Below are 27,532 nucleotides of genomic sequence, written 5' to 3'. Positions count from 1 at the left end.
TTGAAATATGGTTGTGAAAAAGACAGCGTGGTTTATATTAAAAACCAAGCTGAATGCCTGGAATCTCAATAGAGGCCAATGACTAAAATTTTCACTATTAAATTTGATATGAGGAGACAACTTAAATAAAAAGAAAAAGTGGAAGAATTTGGCACTTGACTTTCTTTGCAATTTTGAAGGGTTTGGGTTGCTTCACTCTACAGAAACTTAACCTGGAAATTGTAAAAGATGCATTTATAAGGGAACCATATGCAACAGAAATTATGAAAATACAATGAAGTGATACATTGAAACAAAGACTGTGACCCTACATCAAAAAAATTGGTGAATAAATGCTTTTAATTTTTAGGTAGGAAAAAATATGTAATACAGCTCCTATAACTTTTTTTTTTTGTGTGTGTGTGTGTGGGGATGTTGCTGGGGATTGAACCCATGGCCTTGTGCATGCTAGACAAATACTTTTATCACAGTGTCACACCCAGCTCTCCTAGAACACCTTTTGTGAGTCTCTGATTTAATTGCTACTTTAAGTCGACAAACCTATTTCTGGTTCTGTTTTAGATAAGATGATTTTTCCTGTACAGTCAAAAAAATGTATTTTTCCAAGTGTGAGGTTTTCTCCCTACAATTAAAAACAATGTGTATCTCCAAGAGTGCTACGGACTGACCATACAACCAGTCCGACATCTTTATACAATAAAGATACTTTCTGCATCTCTGTCCATCCTAAATCATTACAGAGGACACTGTTGCTTCTAATCCTCTTGGAACCATGACCAGCAAGTAGTAATTACTTGCCATGTAATTTGCGGGGTCCAAGGTAAAATGAAGATGCATAATAATTTTAAAAATTACCAAAAATGTCAAGATAGAAGAACATTAAAGCATGCACATGGCCTTGGCCTCCTGTAACTACACAGCTGGCACAACCAGGAAGCTAAGACTCTCACCTGATCAGGTCTAACATGGCATCTACTGTGCTGACTTCCGGGGTGCTCCCCATCCTGTCGATTTCAGACACCTTCTGAGTGACACCAGGCTTGATGCTCACCACCAGCACAATACCTATGATCAAGGACAGTATCCACAGTGCATTAAGAAACTTCCGGGTCATGTGTGGTGGCATACGCCTGTAATTCCTGTAACTTGAGAAGCAGAGGCAGGAGGATCAAAAGTTCAAAGCCTGCCTCAGGAACTTAACAAGTCCCAAAGCAACTTAAGTCAGACCCTGTGTCAAAATAAAAAATAAAAAGGGCTGGGGATGTAGCTCAGTGGTTAAGTGCCTCTGGGTTTAATCCCTGGTACCAAAAATGTGAAAATAAAAAATAAAGAACCTTCCAGAACATTTGGCATCCTGGTGCATTCTTCTCACACTGTAATGAGGAGACCTGAAATTAACCAAATGCTGAGACTTTCGTGGCTTCCTTAATTACTTCCCCATTGAAATTCACAAGCAGAAGGAATTCTGCGCCCCCCCCCCCACCCCCTTAACCATCTAAGAATTGCTTCTGGAAATACCCATTGATGAGAATTCTTTTCTTTTCTTCAATTCATGAGATCAACCTAGGCAGGTGTGCGGGTGAAAGTACTTCATTTCCTAGTGCAGGGAACCTGTTGATATCTTTTGTAATTTAGCCCACAGATGCTGGTCATTCTGCAGGTCTTACAGAACAAGCTTTGTCTTGTCTATATTCTTTACCAAAGGCCTTGGAAGAGCTAGAATGCTGTATTGTGGGCGAGTGTCCTTCAGGGGTGGGATGGAGAATAGATAGACAGGAACTGCAGGGAGGGAAGGTGCTTCATGCTGTAAGGAAGACCTGTCTGCATGCTAGGTCATCTAAAAGCACCATTGTGACCTCTGGAAATAATGGGTTTCTGTCTCTCAAAGTGTCTAGCAGAAATGGGAGGTTGTAGAAGAGGCCAAGGCATTGAGGGATGTTTGACTAAAAGAGAGGAAGAAAAGATATTTCCATGCCTTTCTTGCTCCTTTCCCAAGAGGAGGAAGTACTAAGGGGACTTTGGAGTGCAGAATGGGTCAGTTTTGCTTGTAGGACCAGTCGCTGGGCAATAAGAGGGCTGTGGATCTTTTCTTTATGGCCCACTTTCCCCTGTCAGGGCTGCAGAAGGGATATATACTCAGTTAATTATAAGGCAATATCTTGCTTTTTCTCTGCTATTTTTTCTTTGTGCTGGATCCCCTTAAAGAGATACAACTTTGGTTTAGGGCTGGGCTCAGGCCCTCCTAAGCCCCTCAGCCTAATACCACTAAAACTTCACCATATCCCACCTCTTACCCATTCACTGAATGAGGGCTGCAAGGATCAGGCTGGCTGCAACATCTGAGAACATTTCCTTCCTTTCTTCCAACTCTGGGCACCCTTCTTAAAATGTCATGCTGGGTCACAAAAGATCTTGAAGCTATAAGAATAGCTCTTCCTTTATTAAAACTTTCTCTTTCTCCCTCGTACAAGTTATACTTAGCAATACTGTTAGCATTTGGTAAAATGTGAAATGCACTGAAATCCTACCTTTCTGGAAATATGTATCATTATACTCAGTGCCACTATTATAGATTAATTATCCAGTTTAAGATTACATAAACTCCTGGCTTCACTTTCTTCAACCAATGACTCTGATAAGGTATGGAACTGTCATCCATTTCCTTTTTCTTAGTAGAGACTCTAATAAGCAGTACCATGTTTAAAATTATGTCAGCATTGCATTGCCTTCACATAACAGGTGCAATGTAGACTTCAAAGCAAAAAGTTCCAGGGTAGTTTGACATATTACTTTCTGATTTAAAATAATCTTCATTTTTAACACTCCAACTACTTTTTGGATGAAAAGTCACAATTGTATAGGGGAATAAGGATTCAGAAATAAATATTACCTAGAATTACAGCAATGATGGTGGTACAGAAATAATATACTACAGCACGCAGTCCAATTTTTCCAGATACACTGGAGTCCAGTGCAGCAACACCTGGAAGGAGAGGAGGGAATGGTCAAATTCATTCATTTTTAAAAGACAGAATTCCAGCTGGGCCTATAATCTCAGCAACTCCGGAGGCTGAGACAGAAGGATCATGAGTTCAAAGTCAGCCTCAGCAAAAGGTGAGGTGCTAAACAACTCAGTGAGACCCTGTCTCTAAATAAATTACAAAATAGGGCTGGCCATGTAGCTCAGTGGTTGGGTGCTCCTGAGTTCAATCCCCAGTAACACCCCCCACCCCCTAAAAAAGACAGAATTCCAGGATTGGTGATTCAATTCTTAGGGTGTGAAATGAGGAGCTGAGAGGCCCATCTCACACAGTCAGTTTGGATAAGGCACAATGGGCAAATGAAGCACTTAAAAATTCCCAAGCTAAAAATTAATAGAGACCCTGGGCAGGCTAACAGCTTTGGTTTCTGTTGTTCTTGAGGGCAGTCATGAAGCAATTACAAGGAGTATCTCTTCTGCAAGTGCTCTAAGAACCTTACCAGGATTTGCATATTATGTCACTCAATATCCTTTATGATAAACTGATAAAACTTTTCTGGAATTCCGTACTAAGGTAACAATTTATCTTGAAGAACTGAGACAGTACTCTTTATCGCTTAATAAGAATCATGGGTGTCATGATTGTTTTCCCGCTGTCTTTTCTGTCAGGAAGCTCAGTCAAGTGAAAAAGTAACATTTATGTGTGATTATAAAAGGATTGCATATTCATTACAATTAACTAGAACAAAAATAAAGATTAAAATAAAAGACTTTATCTAACCAACCACAGTTAATAAGCCAGTGAATTTTTCTCCAATATTTTTTTCCTTGATGTTTTTAACCCACTGTCTTCTTACTTTTGTATTATAAGCATTCTCTCTCATTGTTACAAACTTACCCTACTGATAATTTTAATGGCTACATAATCTCCCTGGATCCTAATGTAAAAAAAATCATCATTCACTTATTGCTAGATCTTTAGATTGTCTCAGAACCTGATTCAATAATAATTCTTGGTAATTTCATTATCCATCCTTCCTAACATATTTCCTTCCTCTTTTCATGATTTTAAAATTGCTTCTAGTTGAGCAACTTTATGAGATGCCTTAAAATTTCTGTTTGAAAAAGGCACAGGTTCTGTTTCCAAAGGCACAGGTGATTTAAGAGACTTATGGCCACATCATTGGATCTAGTTTCAAATAGTCTTGGGATACCAAGAGGAGTGTTGCCTAAATTTAAGGGGGGATTTCTGGAATGCCAAGGACAGCTATATTAGAGGTGGAAGGCATATATCTCTGCCCTCCATCAAAAATGCTTGTAAAGCTGGAGTTGTGGCTCAGTAGTAGAGCACTTGCCTAGCATCTTTGAGGCACTGGGTTCAATCCTCAGCACCACATAAAAATAAATAAATAAAAATGCTTGTATAAATGAAGTCAAATGATGCTCTCTAAATGGACTTTTATGAGGGGGATGGGAAAAATTGAGAAACAACCAAAGCAAGCTGTCATTTAAGATTTCAGACTTTAACCTATATAAGTTCTAAAATGAAGATCATGTTTTTGAGTCAAATTATCATCATAGAAAGTTATTTTGCATTTTCAACACTTATGAGTTTTCCTATAACTGTTTGCAAAGCCCTAAGTACAGGGTAACAGGAAAAAAGAAGAGGCTGTCACAAGGCAATCCCCAGGGAAAGGTAGTAAACCTGTATGGCTAACAGGATGCTCAGGCAGTTTTATGGTTTCCCCTCCCACTATAAAAGGCTTACCCTTTCTTTTAAGTGACTGGGGGATTATGCTCCTCACATGTAATGGTACATATGTGACAGTTAGGAAAAACCTGCAAGGACAGTATCACCGCCATCATGACAGATCTAAGTCATTTCTCCCTTTACACACCCTATTCCTTGGGCTTGATTACTCTTCTGGAAGTTAATATTTTGAGAGAGAGAGCCCTGGCCTCTTTAGCAGCTACCCAGGAAGTTGTTAAAGGGCCATTCAGCAACCTCCAGGACAAGGTTGTGCAATCACAAATGACAGGCATGTTACAAGAGTCACATCCTAGAATATCCTTGATGATAGAGTCTATTCTCCTTGTCTGGGAAAAATGGAATTTGGTGTGCTGAGGGGAACTTCTTTCCTGACAATAAGGCATTGAAAAATGACACTTATGCAAAGAACAACAATAATAAGCTGAAGGCCACAATTCACAAAAAGAACCAACAATCTCATTTTTAATTTAGATTTCTCTAATAAACAGCAAACAATAATGTAAATGTGTTTGTTATTTTATGATTTTTTAATACTGTATGATTATAAAATGTGCCTTTTTCATTTTAGAGCTCAGTCTATTATTTTTTTTAAAATATTTATTCTCAATATCTTCATTTTACATTTATGTGGCGCTAAGGATTGAACCCAGAGCCTGGGGCTTGCTAGGCGAGCACTCTACCACTAAGCCACAACCCCAGCCCCTCAGTCTATTATTTTGACAATTATAATTATTTACAAAAATAAGGGTAGGTTAAAAAGAAACAAGAAACTCATCACTTTAACACAATCCTATGTAAACTACAGAAGCACCTGTAATCCTGACTTCATGTAGGATGTATTTTCAGATATACTGTCCTTCTTTGGTAGATGTCCAATTTAAGCATGTTCCAGCCCCTAAAGGGCTGATAAGTGACAGATTCACAGGGTAGTTATGGAACCGTTCCCTGGTATGTGTTTGGTACCCTCTCAGGACTTTCTTCCAGCAGTGAAACAAATTAAATCTATGTGGGTAATTGTTTCCAGCATATGTTAATATGTCTTAATTTGTCTTAATGATTTGGCCATGGGCTGGTGCTTCCGATTGTACTTCAGGACTCAGCTGGCAATAAAAGCCTTCAGAATAATGAGCTTCTTGGTGGAAATATCTAGGCAAATACCTCCTGGAGCAGTCAATCAGCTCCTCTCAGCAGGAGCACGGCAACTATCTTGTAGTCACTGTTAGTAAGGGCTTGACTTCCCATTCCTCTCCTCTATCTCATGCCTCCAGTATTCCTGGATATAGCAGAAAAGTCTGTACTTTTCTACTCTCTTACAGTTACACTTCTACTTCTCCAGTCATCAGTATTGGTTGTGGGGCAGAGCAGCACCCCAAATCCAGACTCTTGGATGATTTATAATGCATTCTTGGGGATATGGTGACTAGCACTATAGAGGGAAGGGAAATATACAAGGAAAACAGCCTAGCCTTTGAAACCCTGTATAATAGAACATTTCAAAACTTAATAACTATGAATGTCTGTCTGGATGGTCTGAACACCCCACCTGCCAACAATGATGGTGATGATGATGATGATGATGATAATTATAACAAAAATGATAATAATGATGGCAGAAGCCACTATACTGACTGCATATTACTCAGTCAACTCCTTTAATTCACATTGTAATCCTCAGAGACAGGCATTATTATTATCCTCTTTACAGAGGAGAAAGTTGTGGCTGAGAAAGGCTAAGTAATCGCCATGAATATAAAGCTGGGGAGGTCAGTGGTGAAGCTGGGATCCCAGTCCTGGTTTGACCCCGAAGACCATATTCTTAACCACTATGCCACTGTGGTTTCATTCATGTGCTGCAAAATTCTAGACTGGCGCTATCCAGTGATACTTCCTGGGATGTGGAGATGCTCTGTATTTGTGCCATCCATTGAAGTAGCCACATACTACATAAGGCTAGTGAGCAATTGAAAAGTGGCTACTGTGCCTGAGGAATTGTATTTCAATTTTAATTTAAATTAATTTCAACTTAAATAGCCACATACAACTAACAGCTATCACATTAGACAGCTCAATCTTTAGACCTTACTGGAGTGTTCAGCATTTAGTGGGTGCTCAACAATACTGAATGAACAGCTCAAGTTTAACTCCATTATGAAATTTGGTGAAGCCTCCTGACCTTGCCAACATAGGGGCAGGGAGAGGAAGAGATAAGGCACAATCTCTGGGCACATGGTTCCATATTGCTCCAAAGCCTGATGCTTATTCTTCTCTGGGTCTCCAGAACATTCAATAAAGCACTTTATGAATGTTTTCATGTCAAGCTTTCCACATGACGGGGAGAGCTACACTTTTTACAGGTCATCTTCCTTTTAACAACTGAGTCCATTCTAAAAGTCTATTTGTATGTCAGAAAAGTAGAACTCAGCAGGTAGCCTCCTTAGAATCACTTGTACATAGTGGTTAGGTTGGGTTCTCAGGGTAGCCAAGAAAAACACTTGCCAAAAGCTTCTGGGTGAAAACATGCTTAACATCTTTGTGTCTCTCAACTTGTTTTTCTTTATTATGGTTCATCTCCCTCCCACAAAGTCTTTTAGACATTTTCCCCTTAATAACCACCTTCATGAAATTTTAGTACCACAAATTATGTGTTTATGTACTAAATGACTACATTTGCTTTTTACATAGAATAAAATCCCTCCCCTCCCTTGTCCCTGCTGCTCACTTCAAATCAGCTTTTGCTGCCTTTAGGGTGATATCGCCACACTGGGAACTAGTGGTCAAGCTTAGTGAATATTTGCCATGCACATGGCACTATAATCCAGGGATCAGACTCTGAAGGTGGTGCCTCTCCATCCCTAAGCAGAGATAGGTAGGACAGCATGTCCACATGCCTGAAACGTGGCCCTGCCTTATGCTGGGTTTTACTCTCAACATCCACCTGGGTTTCCTGCTCTCAGGCCTGGTGCCTGGAGAAATCTAGGGGACCTCCTCGATTTATAGTTCCAGAAACTCCTTCCCCCTGGGAGCTAATGGCTGTTCCACCGGAACTGACAAATGATAGTAGACTGTGTGTTCATCCATCGCAAAGCAGGTGCAAGAGGATCTGCACAGACATTAACACAAGTGTTGAAAAGCATTTACAGTAATGATCCTGTTGACTGCAATAATAAAAAAATAAGGCTAGAGTTTTATATGTCTTTTTGTATCATTTTTCTGGTAAATTGTTTTTATTATAGTTTATAAAGGCTGCTAATCTGTGACAGATTAGAAATTTTAAAAACGGGATTTTCTCATCTAGTTTAAGAACTAGATATTTTGTGAAGCCCTGGCGTACAGAATAGATTCTGTGGACTTTCTGAGGATCAGGTGAGACTTAATGGAGCAGGTGAGACTTGATGGAACACCTGAATTAGACAGAAAAAAAATGCACAGGACTCCAGTAACCAATAAGGCCAGGATCATCCTTTGAACCAGGACAGTTCTGAGTTGGGCTATGGCCTAGAAACAGGGATAAGATCCATGGTTGTCCTTGGAAGTGGGGGGTACCTGCTAGTGCTTTATTTTAGGAAAAAACATTTGCTTTCTTTACCCCAGGAGGAGGCTCTGAAGAGCTGGGATGTTGGCTCTTGGCCAAAGCAGTAATCATCTGAACTTTTTATAAAAACACTGCAAAGGAAGCAGTGCCTGGGCCAAACAATAGCAGGTTTTAAAAATAAACATCCAAGAGCAAAAGACTCGTCAGAAAGCCCTCTGATGAAGCTGCCTCCCACAGGAGAACAAAGTTTTCATGACATTCCCTATCCATCTTGCAGTTAAGGTATCAAAATTAACTTTGTCATTGGGAAGCTTTTCAGTCTGTCATTTGATGGTGCTTCACAATTCTGAATGGACACAACATTCAAGAATCTCAGAGTTGCATAGGAGTTAGAGCCTGCTATGTGGACGACTCCTATCTATCTCCAGGGGAGTCCACCTGCATAGAGATAAACAAGCATGGGCTCTGCTGGGACAGATTGGGCTCAAATCCCAGCCTTCTCCTCCCAGACTCAGTTTCCTCATTGACACAGTGGAGGTTTTAAGTGCCTACCCTTCTTTAAGGGTGATGGTGAGGAGCAAAGTGAACAACCTCTGCTTGCACAGCTGTCATGAGGATTAGAATTAGTGTCTATAGCATGCCTGGGACAGTGCATAGACTAGTGTTAGGCAAGCAGTCCCCAATATTACAGAATGAATGATCAATATGATGCATGTCACTGAGCAATGAAAGGCACAACAGACCAGAACTTATCCCCCCCTCTTTCATTCCTTCACTATATAATAACTAAAGAGATCTTCTGAATATATAAATGAAGTCATTTTATGCTCTGGTATAAACCTCAATGGCACCAAAGATAAAAGAGAAAATTCTCACCCAGCAAATGAGAACCTATCTGCCTTTCCAGTCCCAACATATGCCAACTGCCCACCCATCACTTCCCATCCCTCTTCTAGAGCAATCCATGCCCTTCCCACCTCCAGGCCTCTGTACAGGCTCTTTCCTCTGCCTGAGGAAAGGTACTTCTCTTAAGGTACTTCTCTGAGTGCAGGCCCTGATTTTCTTGCTTGGAGTCCTGTGCATATCATGTTTCATAATTTTTCATCAGTGAGCTCATTATTTAACATCTGTATTTCTCACTAGATGATAAGCTCCATGAAGTCAGGAAACCTAGATATCTCCTTGTCCACCAACATATACCTGGTGCCCAGCACATCAGACATGTTGATTGAATAAATAATGTGGTTACACATATATCATTGCCTATCTCAGATTTATCTCCCAGGCTCTGGCCCCTGGGCACAATGTTCCAGTGTGGAATTCATCAGGCCCAGGTGTTGCCCTTATGATCTGTGTGATCTTAGGAAAGTGGCTTAATCCCTCTCCAACCTCGTTTCCTTATCCTTAAAGATGCAGATAGGACCCCACCTACTCCACTACTTCACAGGGTTGTTACAAGGAGTCAACAAACAAGTTCATGATTTTTGAACTATGAAAAAAAAATTTTTTTAATTCCCTGGAGAAAACAAGGCTGGATATGATCTCACTTTGTTAGTCCAGGGCACAGGGAAATCTGACAGCCTGGATTAATACCCCTGGGAGATTAAAAGGCAAGAGAAAAGGCAGAGGGGAGTATGCAAAACATGTTTCTGTGCACACTTCACCTATACCTCTTTATTTCTTAGAGACATTAATATAAAGAACTTCCTTAAAATAGGTGATATCATCACCCTAGACTAATCTTTGAAGTAAACAAAATAAACCAGTTCTTGGGCAGAATCAAGCAAGGTCACTTTATAGCCACTGTCCACATTTGATGTTCAAAACATGTGTCAAGAAGCAGTGGCTGGTCTCTTGGTTCTTTGGTAGACCGTGGGCTGTTTTAACATTTTTTAATACCATGGAGTGTTGTGGTATTTAGATTTGGGGCCAATTGTTCAGAAGATCCCATAACATTTTTAGGAGGCTTATTGTTCAATAAAAACATTAAACACACCCCAGAGGATCCGAGGTATTTAACTGTTCTCCTCTAAAGTTCATGAATGCTTTGACATCAGCAGCTGGCTTAAGGCTCAATGGGAGGTTTCTGTTTTTCTGCCACAACATAATTATTATTATCATTATTTGACGTTTTGCTTTTCCTTATCCTATAAAATTAGTAGCTAAGGCTTCTAGGCAGAAACTTCTTGTATGCTGGTGAACTTCACAAACTGTTAGCAGATCAAGTCTTTTTATATTGTTTTCATTTCCTGAATTAAGGCATTTGGTGCCTCACATGTATGTAGCTAAATCCTAATATTGAACCTTGAAGCTCCTGGTGCCAATTCGGGGATTTTCTAGAAACTTTTGACAGTGGACAAAAAGAAGTAAAAAAAAAAAAAAAAAAAACCAATTATATAGTATTGTAGATGCATTATTACACAGAACTAGTATTACTCCTGATTTAGAGTTGAGGACACATTAAGTAACTCATGCATGGTTTCCAGGCTGGTAAATGGCACAATCAGGATTCAAACCCAGGTAGTGTGGGTTTGTACTCTTAACCACTAGACGCTCCTGCGCCTCTATGATGAACACTTCCCCACCTGAAGCTTATTCAGGGTGTCCCTTTGTAGAAAATGGCACAAGTGGCAGTCACTGCTATAACTTCCCTGTGCCTATAGGCTCAAGTCCACACAAAGCCACTGAAGCCACATGCTCACTCTTCTATCCCATTCCTCCACCCTGTGTTTCTAGTTCATCAATTAAATCTCACTGCTTTACCAGATGCTATGCATTCAGCCATTTTCTTCTGTCTGGAATATCCTTTTTCCTTTCTCTTGATTCCTATCTTTCCTTCAAAATCCCACCTCTCTGTTCCTTCCACTGCTCTCATTCCCACAAAGCACTTACCACAAAGCATTGTAATACAGTCTCTCTTTCTTGCTAGGATAGGATTTAATTTACTGTCTTGCATGCCTAGCATATAGCCTGGCTCATTGAAGATGAAATGAATGAATGAAGTCTCCTAGGTCTATGCATTCAACACACTGGAGGATCATTAAAATCCCTGCTGGGTTTCTCTCTCCTTTTTAAAGAAACACAACTGGGTTATCTTATAGTAAAAACAGGGCTGCAACCTAGTCAAGTAGCAGTTTAGGCATAAGAAAGCTCATTCATGGTTGACTCTTGGGCTTCACAGTCTCAGGGAGAGACTGAAGCAGGGCATGTTTATCCCCTGCCACTTTTCATGTTATTACTGGGCAAATGGCACATCCATTAAGGAAACTTTACTTCTTTTACACTTTATGTTCCTATTGTCTTTGGTGCGGGGGGGGGGGGAAGCATTACAGAAATCAAATTAATATAAGTCCCTTGGATTTAATAAGTGTGTTCTTATTCAACACAAATCTTGATGATCTTAGGGAAAGGTTTAACTCATGTGAAAAAAACTGCTTAACTTACCTTATTTTCCTGGTTCCCAAATAAGGCTGGGGATAGGGCCAGGGGGCACTTACAAGGCAGGAAGAGACAACTGCTTCCAGGTGTTGCAGTATTAGGCCACAACCTTCCCCAGGGTGGAGTTTTATAAAGAACCTTGAAGTGATAATTTTCATAAAAACTGAACTATATAACAGACAATCACAGTTTCAAGAAAGAGTGCAACTTCCACAGCTGAAGTTGGCATTACGGCTCCTGGATACCTATGTTTACAAGCAGTGGCTTATAATTAACAGCAAGTTGTATAGCCACGTGATATGTGCAACTCTGGTGTCTTCTTGCCAACAAGAAGATTCCTGTACCTGGCTATTGGAAGACTGTGGTCCATGACCAGATGGTTGATAGGTGGTTCTCTGTTAGTTTGCATACAGTTAGTATTAATAAATGTTTTTTTGAATAAAACTGAACCCTGTCTCAGGGAGGCACATGGCATGGTTCTTTCCACTGGCGGATGTGGGATCATTTCCAGGTACACAGCTGCCTTTGAGTAAATGAATACACAGCCTCAACCAATGCCTTTCCCTGCCCAAACAATCCAAGTGTGTCATCTCTTGCAAAGCCTGAATTTTAAAATAAGGGTCTTCAGAATCTCTGGCCCATTTCATTTTATTCTTCTCCATCCTCTTTATTTCTTTGTATCTCTCCAGGGCATTTATACTCATGTTCAGTGTTGTGGTTTATTTTGCCACATGGATTTAATCTCAATTAGATTGTTTTTAGAGAATCAGGATCCAGTCTTATCTTTCATCTGCATCAGGGGCCTCATGTTTTGGTAAATAAATGTTTTACTGGCACCCAGCCAATCAACATCATCTACATATTGTCAGTGGCTGTTTTCCCATGGTAACCAGAGTTAGGAAACTGGACAGAAAATGAATGGCCTCAAAAGCCTAAAACATTTACTGTTTGGCTCCTTATGGAGAAACTTTAGTGACCTCTGTTTGAAAGGTAACCACTCACATATGTATTCTACATCTGTTACTGAATAAATACTCTTTAGGTCTAAGCTTTTATAAAGCTTTAAACATTTTTTTCCTTTGGCTAGAAAGTAGTGGAAAACTTTTGCCCTTAAGGTTAAGGTGAACACCTAAAAACTTTGAGATCCTGATGTAGAAGCTGAAGTAACTAGCATTTAAAAGCCTGGAGAATTTTTATTTTTTTAATCTTCTGAGGGTTGGGCCTTAACTTTATCTTTTATTGTTGTTGTTGTTAGTTGTAGATGGACACAATACTTTTATTTTAAAAATTTATTTATTTTTATGTGGTGCTAAAAGCACTCCACCACTGAGCAACAATCCCAGTCCTTAACTTTATCTTTGAAGAAGTTCCCTACAAATGTAAATTCAATCACCCAACTAATATTCTTTTGGGTACTGTAAAGTCCTTGATACATGGAAGGTAAATGGTTTCTTCTGATATCTAAATGTGATTTGCCCAGGAAGTAGAATCCGTCCACAAAAAGTGGCCTGAGAGGGGAGTGTGGGGAAAGGAGAGAGTTTTCTTGGCTTGGTATGAACTTGGAATACACTGAGCTGCTTCTTGAGTCTGAGTAGGCATTTGCAGGAAATCCCGACTGAGATGTCACAGGAATGGTTAGGAATGAGCTTCTCTTCTCTGCAGGAGGAAATGCCCACAGGAACCAGCATGGACTTGGCTCATCCTGACCTGGTCAGACTCCAAGTTCTATGGGCTGGATGGGAAGGCAATAATCCAAAAGGTACAACTAGTGTGCCAATTCTATCTATGTTCCCTGATGGAGCCCATAAGGTAAGACCTACCCCTTGGGCCTGCAAGGTTTTCTCTGGAGTAGGTATTCCACAATGGCAAGCTTTAGAGGAAATAATTGCATTTGGGTCAGGACAGGAAGGCCTATGTGGTAGTGAAGCTCTTCCTTCTTAGAACCTGGTGTCAGGTGCTGGGGCCTGGGGTGCAGCAGTGCTTGGCTGGAGACATAAACTGCACCAGCTTCCTGGAGGCAGGTTGGCAACTAAACAGTGGGGTATCCCTGTTAAGGAACTCTAGGACCCTTGGAAGATCCCTTTCAGGGAGCAGCTGGATGTCTCCATTTGTATTTCATCTGCTTTTGGTCACCCCCAAACCTTTAGTAATTCTCTGGTCTATGTAACAGTCTGCCCTTACCCACACCATGGAGAATTAAGCAGTTGCTCCTTTTTAAGAATGAACAGAGAGGTGTGACAATCACAGCAGACACCAGGGGGCGCCGTAGTGCCCTGGAGCACTTCCGGCCCAGGCAGTATGAATGGAAGAGTATGGCTAAGAGCAGGGGCATATGCAGGGGAATCTTGGAGTGGGACTGGAGGGGCTCTTCTGTTCCTGTGCTGGTCACAAGAGGCTCTGGTCATCAGAACTGGGGTACTATGCTGGGCACTGGCACAGTGGCACATACCTTTAATCTCTGCAGCTCAGGGAGCCCAGGCAAGAGGATCCTGAGTTCAAAGCCAGCCTCAGCAAAAGACACTAAGTAACTCAGTGAGACTCTGTTTCTAAATAAAATACAAAATAGGGCTGGGGATGTGGCTCAGTGGTTGAGTGTCCCCGAGTTCAATCCCCAGTACCCACCCCTCCCCTGCCCCACCAAATGGAATAATTAAGGTACTATGACTTGAATTGAAACTCAATGGTTACTAAGACCTGGGCCAGTATTTTTCCAGAGTCACAGTACTCAGGCATATCTACAAGCCATCTCCTCTTTTTGTTTTGCTGGTGGTTTGACATAAATACAGCTTAGAAACCTAAATGTTAAAAGGGCCCAAGCACAGATCATCCTCACCATGGCAGAAAGGTGGTTTTTTTAGAATGTAAGTCATGGAGAAGATTCTGTTAGTGCCCCCACTATCTGTCTGTCTCTGAAAATGCCTTTAGATTATATTAAGTGTGCCTTCTCTTTTACATTCTTCTATTTTAAAGTAAATATGAGGCATTACGTTATTTCATCCCCACATAATTCCACATGCATTTTTAAAAAAAGAACATTTTCCTTAATTAACTCTATGCCATTATCATCTCTAACAAAATGATCAGAAATCTTTGATATCACCTAATATCAAGCCTATATTCAAATTTACCTGATTAAGATAGTTTCTTTAACATCATCTTCTTATAAATTATCCTATTTAAAAACTATCATCCTATTTTAAAAAACTATCATCCTATTAAAAAAAACAGCTATAAAGTAATAAGTATTTTTATGTCACCAGAGGCTTTCATGGCCTTTTTTTTTTTTTTTTACCTGTTAATTTGGCAAGGAATATTCAGGAGCACAGATTATTAGTCTTGGGTCTCGGTGTTAGCGGTATTTATTCCTCTAATTCAGGTATTCCTGAGGGATGCATTCAATCTGCATAGCTTCCACAACATCCTCCTTTGGCTTAATAAATGTACCAATTAGGCTAGTGACCTGCTGGGTTTTCCAAGGCTTTTGCAATGTGAAAACTGCCCTTCCTGTGAATTCTCCATGCCATCATCTGGGTGGGAAAATGGAATGATGCTGCAGGGCTGGGATGAATGACCTGCACACCAGGCTAAAAGGGGCACTGAGCTGGCAGGGACAGGGAGCAGAACTCAGAGAAGAGGAGTAGGGGAATTACCAGAGGCAAAGTCTGAGGAGCGCAGAGTAGAATTCATCCCACTTTCCGCCATTAAACAAAAGAAAGGGGAAAACACAAAACAAGACAAACAGAATAACACATGTTCACCTTGAAAATGTAATGAAAGTTCAATGAATCATGTTTTCTTACTATCCAGATTGAACCGTTGTTAACCTATCGGTTTTAACCCAACTTTTAAAAATGTATACATATTTTACAAAAGCCTGGCTTTTGTACAACATCATGTTGTGTAATTTGTTTTATCTTTCCACTGGGTGCATATTAGGAGAATTTCCACTTATCACTAAATATGTATCCAAGAAGGTTTTTAATTGTTGCACAGTATCCTAACTTATGGGTATACCACATATTTAGATTGCTTATAATTTATTGCCATTATTTTTTAAAATGCTACCATGAATATACTTGTACCTAAATCTGTGAATATCTCTCTGTATATTTCTTTATGATAAATCCTATGAAGTAGAATTACCAGGTGGAAAGATCAGAACATGTTCTAAACCACCTTTCCGGAAAGTTTGTTCCAATATTGATGGGAAATGAAAGTGTATGAATTTTCCCACATCATTGTCAATACTAGTACTGCCACTTTTTCCCTTTAATCTGACAATTTTAAACATGAAAGTGGCACCATTTTCCCAATTCTGCTTTTGCTCATGTCCCTGGAATCTCTGACCATTTCATTGTCACTACTCAAAAGAATGAGTAGTGGTTTTTCTTTCTCTTTAGCTCCTGACTAGCTACTGGGGATTTGGTAAAGGAAAGGTATAGAACCTACCAGAATCTGTGCTATGGCTTTGAAAAATAGCTGAGCTATGTTACTAAAATACTGAGAATTATAATTTATTTCCCTAGATTATTTACAAAGCTGAGCTATACACAAAACAGCCAGCCTGAAATACATATCACTAAGTGATTCCCAACAGCCCATATTTTCAAATAGCCAACATTATAGATCTAGTATATTCATACATGTATTTTTACCTTTTCTTCTAGAACCTGGATTACTACATGAGTTTGAGTTTGCTGCTTAATTTGGATTAACTTTCTTTACTTTCCCAATAGAAACAAGAATTAAATGATGTCACTCATCAGGCAGCTTTTGAATCTTGTGCAAAATATGTAAAAGTATGCAAAATATCTTATATGTGTACAATTGTGAATATTTTCCTTAGGAGAGAATCCAAGATTCTCATTTTGCTCTTGAAAGAGTACAAAAAGAAAAAAAAGATTTAGAATCTTTGATATGGGGAAAATTTCTAAGGTGTTATAACTGCAGTGCCTACAGGAACCAGTCAGCAAATATAAAAGAGAGAAGTGGACAGGGTGTTAGGAATATGGAATGGTGGGGACTGTGGCATCCTCAAATGTATTTCCTCCAATTAAATGGAACCACTGTCTCTTGGCTCTTGATGGCTGTTGGTGTGTATGAATGGTGTATCTAGATCTTAATTTTTTTCCAAAAAATCCAGAAATCTGTATATTTATACAAAATTCTTCCAAATTTAAATGCTTCCAATAATATGAAAATAAAAATCATGTGGGAGAAACAACTAATATGCTGATTTGTTCCTGAGGCTGTGAGGCTTGAAAGAACTCAGGCATTTCAAAACATAATTAAATACATAAATAAAGATAATTAAATGTTCTCTTTAGGTTTCTCATAAGCTGAGAACACCAAGACCATTTATGAACAAAGCTCCCAAGGGACTCAAGTCTGACTGGAGTTTCGCTCTTGTGAAGTTCATTGGTCAAATGTGGCAGCTTTTCACTCAATGCAGTTACTGAATGCAGCAGATTCCTCCCTTCCTCCTGGCCAATGTTTTGGACAAGATCAGATCTTTTCAGTGGCAGTGGAGAAAAGTGTTCTAGAAGAGGACGTACAAGTCTCCTAATTACATGGTTACATAAACCTTGATTTTGAAGCTGACAACAGAAGTGACTAATGTCATGCCACATTTTCTCAATTGCCAGAATTGAGATAAGTACAAGCAGTGATGGAATGCATACTGCATAGCTGACATTTCAGGGACCAAATATGCCTTTTCCCCACTTCTGTGCTCTAGATGGAATTTTATCTACAATATATTTGAAATAGCAGTGATGGAATGCATACGGCAGCATACCATTTCCAGATAAATGGCATTTTTGTCAATCAGGTTAGTCTCTATCCAGATAAGGAGATATATTGTAGAATTATATTATAGGATCCCTTCTCTTTGTTCGTAAATGGCCTTGGTGTTCTTAGCTTATTAGAAACCTAAAGAGACCATTTAATAATCTTTATTTATGTATTCAATTATGGTTTGGAATTCCTTCTCTTTGAAGAAATCCTACAATATAATGACCAATAAGAGAAAAGTCATTTTCAGATCCAACTGTGTCACAAGTTTAAAAATGCTGGCCTTGTAAAATATGGTACAAACCCATACTTAGGTCTTTTCCACAGTACTTGGCTGCTGGCCCCCTGGCAAATTTGCAGGACAGGTATGTAGCAAATTCTGAGTCCTGTGGAGGAGCAGAAGTAGGCGAGGAGTAGGGAACAGAGGGATCCTAAAGGCAGCTGCTGAGAGAGCTCAGCTGCAGCTGGGAAACAAATGAGTGAATTACTGAAAACATGATCAAAATTGACAACCACATTTTCCCTGAGGACACTAGCTGACATTTCAGGGACCAAATATGCCTTTTCCCCACTTCTGTGCCCCAGATGGAGTTTTATCTACAATATATTTGAAACAGCATCCCCCTCAAAAGACATCATTTGTTGAACAAATGAAGATTTGAGACAGTGCTAGAGGAATAGCACCACGACAAAACCATACCACTCTGACACCAAGGAAATGTTTTCACCTAAGCAAATATATACTTTCCAAGTGAGGAGTGTATATGAGTGGGTGATTTGTGTGATGCCTCTACTGCATTCCAATTTTCCATAATTAGAAAAGAACAACATAGATTCTGCTGGACTCCTTTAAGAATCATAGAGAACATCAAGGTACCTGTAATCATGCTGGATATAATTAATGGCAAAATGATGAGTTTTAGCATCCTCATTAGAATTTCTCCAGGAAAAGCAAAGTAGAATTTCTCCAGATTCGAGAGCTTGCTGTATTCTCGAACTAAGACTCCTATGGCAATGCCTAAGAAAAAAAAGGAAAAAAAGAGGAACATTGCTGAGTTCTCCCATCTACATTTTAATGGGAAACTATCCCCCAAACTGAAAACTTTAATGGCAAGAAGACATCACTCATGAATCTGTAAAATTTAGACTTTAAAAAAATGTATTTTAAAAGGAAATAAGTTGAAGGTAAACATTAGTCGATTAATCTGTAAAAAAAATTCTCACATAAAAGCTTTGGTTTGCATTTCTTTCCCATCAATTCTATATATAATAATCACAAAATATCAAAGAATATTGTAGAAAAGAAAGTGATCCACCATCTTAGAAAAACCAGTATAACTTTTATTTTTACAAACCACCTTATTCTATTTAACAGCAGAGACATTTTACATATTTCATAGCTTGCATATCCACTTGTATTTTCTCATAGTTTTGTTATAGGCACTTTTAATGATGAATTTTTGTGATGCTTTTTGTTAATGCAACTTTTGTAATTTCAATAGCAAATTAATATTATATTGATTTGACATTTATTATATTACTGACAACTATGTTTTCATTGGTTTGCATTCTGTCCAGTTATTTCTAAGTAATGGCATGCTCCAGTTTATCCGATCGAGAGCCATTTTATGAAGTTTGTGATCTTGAGTTCTTATACATAAAATTGACTACAGGGGTATATTCACTTTTAAGAAATGTTATATATTCCCTGAAATTCTGCCTTAACAAGATGCTTATTTGAAGTGTGCAGGAAACAATTTAATGACAACTTTGATAACTAAACTCACAAAATTTCAATATCCTCTTCATCATATTTCAAACTGTTCTAAATCCTTGTACCTCTCCCCACAATATACACATATACACTTTTTTTTAAACCACAAAATAAATGAATTGGGATGACTCATATCTTTTTTCTTTCACTAACCTCTGATGAGTGATGCTAACTGAAAATAAAATGATTAAATGGCAGGAAAAGTCAAAGAGGATATAACTGGATATGCAAATTCATAAACTCAAATTATCATCTAGTGAAAATTTGACTGTAGGACAATGAAAAGAAATATGAATTATAATCAATATTAGAATTTCCATTTAATTTCAGGTATTCCTCCTTTACCCACCAGTGAGGTTCAGACCAAATACATGAACCTCTCACTTGGTGCATTTTGTGTTTTAAATGTATCCTTAATTTTGTTTTCCTACATATTCTATCTTTTCCTTGATCTCTTTATTTGTGCATATAAGACAGAATGCATTTCTGGTCATAAATGTTTCCCAAATTGTAGCTAAGACAAAGAACAAATCTATTACCCCTCTAATTTAGTTCATATATTAAAACCTACTGTTAGAAACTCATGAGTGGTTGATTCAAAATGTTTTAAGTAAACTAAAAATGCATTATATACTTCTTTCCTGCTTTATTAATTGTCTGGGTTCAATTGTTCTATATGCATATACTTATGCCATAAAGACAATCCATAATGCTCAAGATTGTTTTTTCAAAAAAAAAATCTCTCTCATGCTATTTATATTGCTTCAAATAAATTTTTGGCTTGAATGTCAAAGAAACTTCAATATGTAAAAATAAAGATGTGTTTGTGTTTAAAAAAAAAAAAAACAGCCACAAAAGCCCTATGTTATGCCCAACCTCAGGGTTTGTATTCCCAAGGATGAACTGCCTCTACCCATCTCCATCCAAATGAATGCAGTGTGCTTAGAAAGAAAAGTACTTACTATTTTTTTCAGACTCCAGTGAAATATGGGTTTTTACGGGAGAAACAAAAGAGTTGTAACTTGGAGTAGTTTAAAAACAATCAAGGGTAAACTGCAAGGTGAAATTCGTTATTGTATATGACAATTAAAACTTTCTATTAAGCTTGTTCTTGAAGGTCACTGTTATAAATTGTGCTCCAACTTTCTCTATTATACTGAAAAGGATTAGAAATGCCAGTCAAGTTAAGGAGGTTTATAGATGTTGCCCCGAGATACTCAAGTACCTGAGGTGTTTGGTGAATGCCCTCAGCTGGAACCAATCAAATTTGGAAATATCAGATTCAGGTTAAGGTGAAGATAATCCCTGGAAGATCTTTGGGTCCCTAGACCAGGTCAGGATCTCACAGGACACATCCCCTCCCTACCCATTACAGAGTTGGAACCTTGGGCTGGATTAAGGTGCATGGAGAAGGTTCAAAAGCTAAAGCTTGCTGGGAATAACTCCTCTCCAAAGGGTGTGCAGGTTAGGCCTCCCTGAGAGGGCTATGCCCACCTGAGAGAGGTAAAGGTCAATAGTCTCCTTGAATGGTAGAGTACTATAGAGGCCTTTGGCAAGGCCAGCGAGGAATTCCCTAGTAGTAAGGTAGTAGCTTAGAACACTGTACCCCTAGCAAGGGACTCAAGGACACCGTTTTTGAGCTTCTCTTCCCTACACAGGCAAGATGATCCCAAGCAGGTGGAGAGATAGTGTGGAAAGAACACTGGTGTTAGATGAGCAGGCTGGGATTTGGGTTGCACCAATTGTGAGGCATGTAAGCAGGGCCATGAATTTTAACTCCTCTTGTTAAGTGGTGGGGAAAGAGTTAAGTTAGCGACCTTCAGAGATCCCTCTGATGCCCAAGAGGCTATGTGCACCTCTGGGCCCGCACTTTAAAATAGGGGTCACAGGATCTCAGTTCCAAGAAAGCTGTCCACACTTTCTCCAGGTTTTATGCTAAATATAAATATGTTAGTAACACAGAGGAGAAAGAAACACAAGAAGAAAACAATCAACTAGGGATTCTTAAGTTCAAAGACCCAAGTTTAAAAGAGAAGATACCCAGAATGTCATCTATTTATGTCTCTATTGTGTGAGAAAACAACTGCAAGTCCCACAGACTTGTCCCCAGGGTTCTGGGGTGATTTGCTTTCTAAGTTTATAAAAAAAAATTATTATTTAGGAAGCAATACTGGAAATCACAAGGAGAAAAAAAAACATATATCAGTACATCAGCCTGTCTTCCTCTCTGTTTTCTCCAGGTCCTCACCAGTCCTTGTTCTCAGGAGCTCACACTTTTTTAACCTGGGGATAGTAGCTGAATTGCATTTGACTTAGATTTATGAAAGCAGCATTGTTACTGTTTGAGCGGACGTGAAGGACAGAGATTAGAATCTTTTGTGTGTGTTTTTTCCCCACTAGTTTCCCATTACACAAATTAATTTTGGATTGATTAAATAAGAATTATTGACAAAGGTAAATATTTTAAATTTTCATTGAAATAGTTATCAGGCCATGCCACACACTAGGCTCTATAGTAAGCAATTAACCATGTGCCCTTTTGCCCTCCTGGAGCTACTCTGAGATGAACATTAATGGTGAGAAAAAAAAAGCATAAAAAGACACTTCCTATAATGACAACGTGTATACGCTGGATAAATGGAAGGATGGTTTCTCTATCCTGCCCTTACACTACAATATATCTGGACCTTTTTTTCATCCTTTTCTTGCTCTCCAAAGATCTGAGTAGCTCCACCAATACAAGCCTTTCTTAGAAGTATATCTCAAAAACCAGATGCTTGGGTTTGTAAAACTCTTATTTTTTTTCAAATTTTTAAAAAAGTATTTACTATACAAGCAATATTAGAATAGCTCTACTAGAAATTTTTAAAAAGTATAAAAAAATTCACCCCAAACTACCAACTCACTTGAATACCTGCAAAGTGAAATTGTTTTTATTTTACATATTCTATTACAGTTAACCATAATATAATGGTGAACACAAATGAGCACATTTGTGTTCTTGTCAGGAGCTATATTAAACACCTCAAATGAATTATCATATTATCTCTTGTCATTTTTAATGGCTATATCATCATGGAGTTTTTGGTATTTTTTTATTGAGATAAAATTCATATAACACAAAATTTGCCATTTAAAGTGTACAATTCAGTGGTTTTATGTATATTCACAATGTTGTAGAACCATTGCCAATGTTTAATTCTAGAACACTTCTATCACCCCAAAAAGAAACAAACCCAAACCTGTCAGGAGTCGCTGCTCATCACCTTCTCTCTCCTGAGGCCCCTAGAAACCACTAATTTACTCTCTGTCTCCACAGATTCCTGCTCTGGCAGTTCACAGAAATGGATTCATACAATATGTGGTTGGTTGTCTCAGTTCTTTCACTTAGCATGTTTTCTAGAGTCACACACGGTGCAGAATGTAAAGGGGGGTTATAAAGCATTTTTCACTTAACTTGATATCATGAACATTTCCCCATATTGAACATTTTTACTGTTGGTAAGTGTTGAATATTACAAGTTTGTATAGACTTGCTCATTGACCATCAACCAACTGTTAGACATTCAATCCTAGAAAAATTTCCTGAATGTTGCTGACTTTTCCTAACAACCAAAGAAGACAAGCACCAAATGTGATGCAAAGCCTTAATATTATCATACATGTTCAGACTTCAGGGAAGAAGGCACACTGAACACATTCTTTGCAGTATCTGAATTCAAGAAAAAGCAATAACAAATTAACATTTATTAATGCCAATTACATACCAAGCACTACATTGAGTGCTAGAGGATCTGAAAAGCATGAGTTAAAAAAGAGTTCAATCTTGTTGTTATTGCAATAATAAATGTTTTCCTTCATGGATAACTCTGTCCACTATCAACAGGAAATGTGGTTTGCACTGTTTTGTCAATAGCCGTGACTGCTTCCATTGAGTCATCTCTCCTGGTGTCTACCACCTACAATTAATTCAGTCTGACTCAAGAATAAAGTTGATCTTGGTGAGGATCTCATGGGTTTCTCTGGGATAATGGTTTGGGACCACAGAAAAAACAGTTTCTGTTGGGCACATTACTGAGCTAAACCAGCATCACCATGCCTTAAAGAGTGACTGCTTCTCCCAGCACAGCTGACCTTGAAGTAACTTCTGGAATCAAAGGTTACACTTTTTTTCTGCACTATTACTGTTCCAAGTGTCCTTAGTTATGTTTCCAATGCTTCAAAAAACCAATGGGCCATAATGGAGGGTTTTGACAATGCAATGATCCAGATTTCTGATTATCCACAACATTCCACCATCCAATATGTCAGATATCAGAATCTGTGATATGCAATTGGAGAGGGAGGGGAGAATTGGACCCTCTTCTTTGCATGCTCCTCCTTATTCCTTCCTCCCCCCCCCAACCTTCTGTCACTCCAAATAAAAGTTAGAGAAAATAAGGGAAGGCATCAGGTCATTCACTTTTCATTATTTATTGTGTATTTTTAGGAAGACATTAAACACTCAAGTTACTCTTTCAGCCTACTTGATATAAATAAATAAAACACATGCCTAATATTTGTTTTATTGTCCAACTCAATTTTATCATCTGGTAGCACTCAAAGCATTCCTTTTACAAATGACTGAGAATTTTAAAAGGGACTGGCTCCACAGACCATAAGTAAAATGACTATGGTGATATAATAATAACCAATATACATTTAAAAAACGAGAGCTGATGCTAGAGACTCCCATTTATTATACTCATCTGCATTTTATCTGTTCCCTCATACATAGGTTTTTATTCCACTGTTATGATCTAGATATGAAGTGTGAGACAATGCATGAATGTTCAGAGGTAAAATGGCTGGGTTATGAGAACCTTAACTCATCACTGATGAGGATTAATCCCATTGATATGGAAGAACTGGGTAACTGCAGGCAGGTAGGATATAGCTAGCAGAAGTAGGTCACTGGGGGCGTGCGTTTGAGGTTTATATTTTGTCCCTGGCGTATGGCGCTCATTCTCTGCTTCTTTGTTGCCATGTCCTGACTGTTTTTCTCCACTATGCCTTTCCACCTGATGCTCTGCCTCACCTTGGGCTCAGAGCTATTGAGTTGGCTGTCTATAGACTGAACCTCTGAAACTGTAAACCCCAAAGAAACTTTTCCTCCTCTATGTTGTTCTTGTTGGTCACAGTGATGAAAAGCTGACTAAAACATCCACTCACTAATATGCACACATCAAATATTTACTGAGCACCTATACAAATAGGCACCATAACACACTGCATGACTACAAGGACAACTCAATGTCCAGCCCTGTCCTCAAGCAATCGTCTTTGAAAGGCACACAGACAAACTGTTTTAAAACAATGGGAGCCTGGTGTGGTGGCACACACCTGTAATCCTAGTGGCTGGAGAGGCTGAGGTAGGAGGATCACATAGCCTCAAACAACTTTGTGAGGCCCTAAGCAATTTAGCAAGACCCCGTCTTAAAATAAAAAACACAAAGGGCTGAGGTTGGGGCTCCATGGTTAAGCAGCCCTGGATTCAACGGAAAAAAAAGAGTTAGGATGAAGATAAACTCTGTTTATCAGGGAAAGGAGGAGTAATAATAAGACCAAAAAAAAAAAAAAAGACATTTCAGAAAAACAGAACACTATTGCAAAGGCATGGAGTTTAGAAATCCTAGTGCATGTGAACGGCTTCAAGCCATTCAGTATGGGCAGAGATCAGAAGGAGGACCGGCAGCTGCTGAAGGGCAGATTGAGACGGATCCCACACACTATGCTAAGAAATTGAAATTGATCCTGAAGGCAGTAGGAAGCCATTGACAGATTTACCCATTCATCTAAAGGAGTTCTGAATTAAGAGAGCTGTGTGAACGCTAGAAGCAGGGAGAACAGTTAGGAAGTCACTGCTATGATCCTGGCGAGAGGTCTTAAGAGAGTGGAGAACTGGGAAGACTTAGGAGGTAGAAGTGCAAGTACTTGGTGATGAATTTGTGGGTAGAGGGTGGTACAGCTGAGGAAGAAAGGGAGGCCCTGGGATTCTTGCCAGTTTTCTAGCTTGGTTAACAGGGTGGACATTGGTACCTATCCCAGTGGGGAATTTGGGTAATTCTGGAGAAAGGTGATGAATTAACTTTTGGATGAGAAAGATGCTTAATGAACCCGTGGATATGTGGGTACAGAACACTGGAAAGTGGTGTGGGTGGGTTAGTATGGGTGACACCAGCAAAAATGTAACTAGAAAGGTAAGGGCAGATGAGGCCACACGTCAGCCAGCTCAGGTCATGGCCAAAGAAGCATGCACGGCCATGGTACACTGTAAGGTAGGAGGCACAGATTCTGGCTTTCCTGTGTAAGACTACAAGCCCGTTTTCTTTCTTCCGATCTTCTTAAATCATAAGACTCTCAAACTATGAGAACATCTAACTTGCATTTTTAATAAAACCAGACTCCAGTTCTCCATGATTGTCCACGGAGGGAGTATATTCTCATGGGAAGGACAGGCAGGCCTTAGGACTTGGTGTTTTGCTCCTGGAGATGTCTTTCCCTTTGGGAACTTTCACTAATAGCACTGGCATCCCCACACTGTGGCCCAATGTTTAAAGTATGCATTCTCTTCATACCTCAGCACAGCCAAAGCCAGACTAAAAGGTCTAAATGAGACCTTGCTAAAAGTGAGGTTATGACTTGGGGGGGGAATCAACAAAGAGTAAGATGCATAAGATAAGTTGGGTAAAGAGATGCCCATATTTACTGATTCTTAGCTGATGATGACAAAAAGAAAGCCTCCTGCTATGTTAATGGTTACTCCAGGAATTGTTTAATTTCTTTCATCTTCTGAAGCTCAAGTACAAATTCAAATTTCTGTGTCTTTTCAGAAGGTTCACCACTTTCTCCTTCAGAGTAGTGAACCACAATGATATTCAACAAAAACATTCTAAAACTGGATCCTCCATTGGGTACCACTGGCAGACTTCAGCAGACATTAGTGTTGGATGGTAGGTTAATTTTTATTTATTTATATTATGTAAACTTAGAAACAATTTCTGTGGATCTTTCGTCTAAAATGAGTCTGATCTGAAGATCTCAATCAAAATTGTATTCCAAGACTAGACATGGAAGGCTACCAAATGCAGCACCTTTGATCTTCTGGTGTGTTGATCACAGAGGTTCAGATAAAGGAAGAATAATCAATGGTGTAACAAAACCAGCATTGTTTGTGGAGTATGCCACAGTTTACAGGGTACATTCAGCATCTATGGGAATAATTTCTATTGCTGTGTAACAAACAACAAACTTAGCATCTTAAAACAACAAAATTTATCGTTAGTTTCCACGAGTCAAGAGCCAGGGCACAGCACAAAGCTTCATGGGGGTCATCTGCTCAGTGCATCACAGGCTGCATTCCTTTCTGGAGCTTGGGGTTCTCTTCCAAGCTCATGGGACTGTTTTCAGGATTTACATCCCTGTGGTTGTAGAACTGAGGTCCTTGATTTTTTTTTTCTTAACTATCAGCTTGGAGCTGCCCTGGGCTCTTGGAGGTTTCCACCATTCCTTACCACATGGCTTTCCCACAACATGGCCCACACCTGTTCCTAGTCAGCAGGACTATATGTTCAGGTCTGGCTCAGTCTTTTAAAGGGGTTTCACTGGATGAAGTAAACTCTACCCAGAATATTCTCCTTTTTGATTAATGTAAAACCAGCTGAATAGGGATCCTAACTACCTGATAAATCCAGGTAATATCTCATCTTTGCCAGATAATATAAATAATTACAGAATTGAAATATCATCATAGTGTCATTTATGGGAAGGAGATTATATAGAGCGTGTGTACCAAAGGTGAGAATCTTGGGGAACATCTTAGAATTCTGCCTACCATAGCTATTTTTCCATAACCTGATGACATAGAGGAAAACCCTTCGGTAGCACTGGCATTAACTCTGTTGCTTAACAGTAAGTGTGTTAGAATTCCATGCCATGTAGCATAGAATTCAGATTGTCAATTATTTGAAAAAATGCTATACTAAAATATTTCGAGGAAAAGTAAAAAAGCATTAAACACGCATACACTCACTATCCAGAATGAACGAATCATTAGCATGTTACCAAATTTGCCACAGATTTTCTTTGATTTAAATAAATCCTTATGGTGGAGGATCATTGTAGCTCCCTCAATTCTATTCTCTTCTCTCCTCAAGGACATCACTATTTTGAGTCTATTTTCTCTCTCTCTCTCTCTCTCTCTCT

The 27,532-nt window shown here is 39.1% G+C and overlaps 1 protein-coding gene across 2 annotated transcripts in view; it reads right to left on the bottom strand.

The window, feature by feature from the left end:
- The window catches only part of Slc1a1 (solute carrier family 1 member 1), a 72,990-nt gene that overhangs the window by 17,181 nt on the left and 28,277 nt on the right, over positions 1-27,532 (bottom strand). For both annotated transcript variants that reach the window (XM_026414258.2, XM_026414259.2), the window contains exons 2-4: positions 18,392-18,532; positions 2,891-2,983; positions 951-1,065 (exon numbers count right to left, since the gene is read on the bottom strand). In XM_026414258.2, the coding sequence (XP_026270043.1) occupies positions 951-1,065; positions 2,891-2,983; positions 18,392-18,532 (349 nt within the window). The remainder of the gene's footprint in view (positions 1-950; positions 1,066-2,890; positions 2,984-18,391; positions 18,533-27,532) is intronic.

The sequence above is a fragment of the Urocitellus parryii genome, chromosome 4 (genome assembly GCF_045843805.1).
Source record: "Urocitellus parryii isolate mUroPar1 chromosome 4, mUroPar1.hap1, whole genome shotgun sequence".
In the NCBI taxonomy this organism is placed as follows: Eukaryota; Metazoa; Chordata; class Mammalia; order Rodentia; family Sciuridae; genus Urocitellus; species Urocitellus parryii.
The sequence above is the reverse complement of the archived record's forward strand: the minus strand, read 5'-3'. Positions and strand labels throughout refer to the sequence as shown.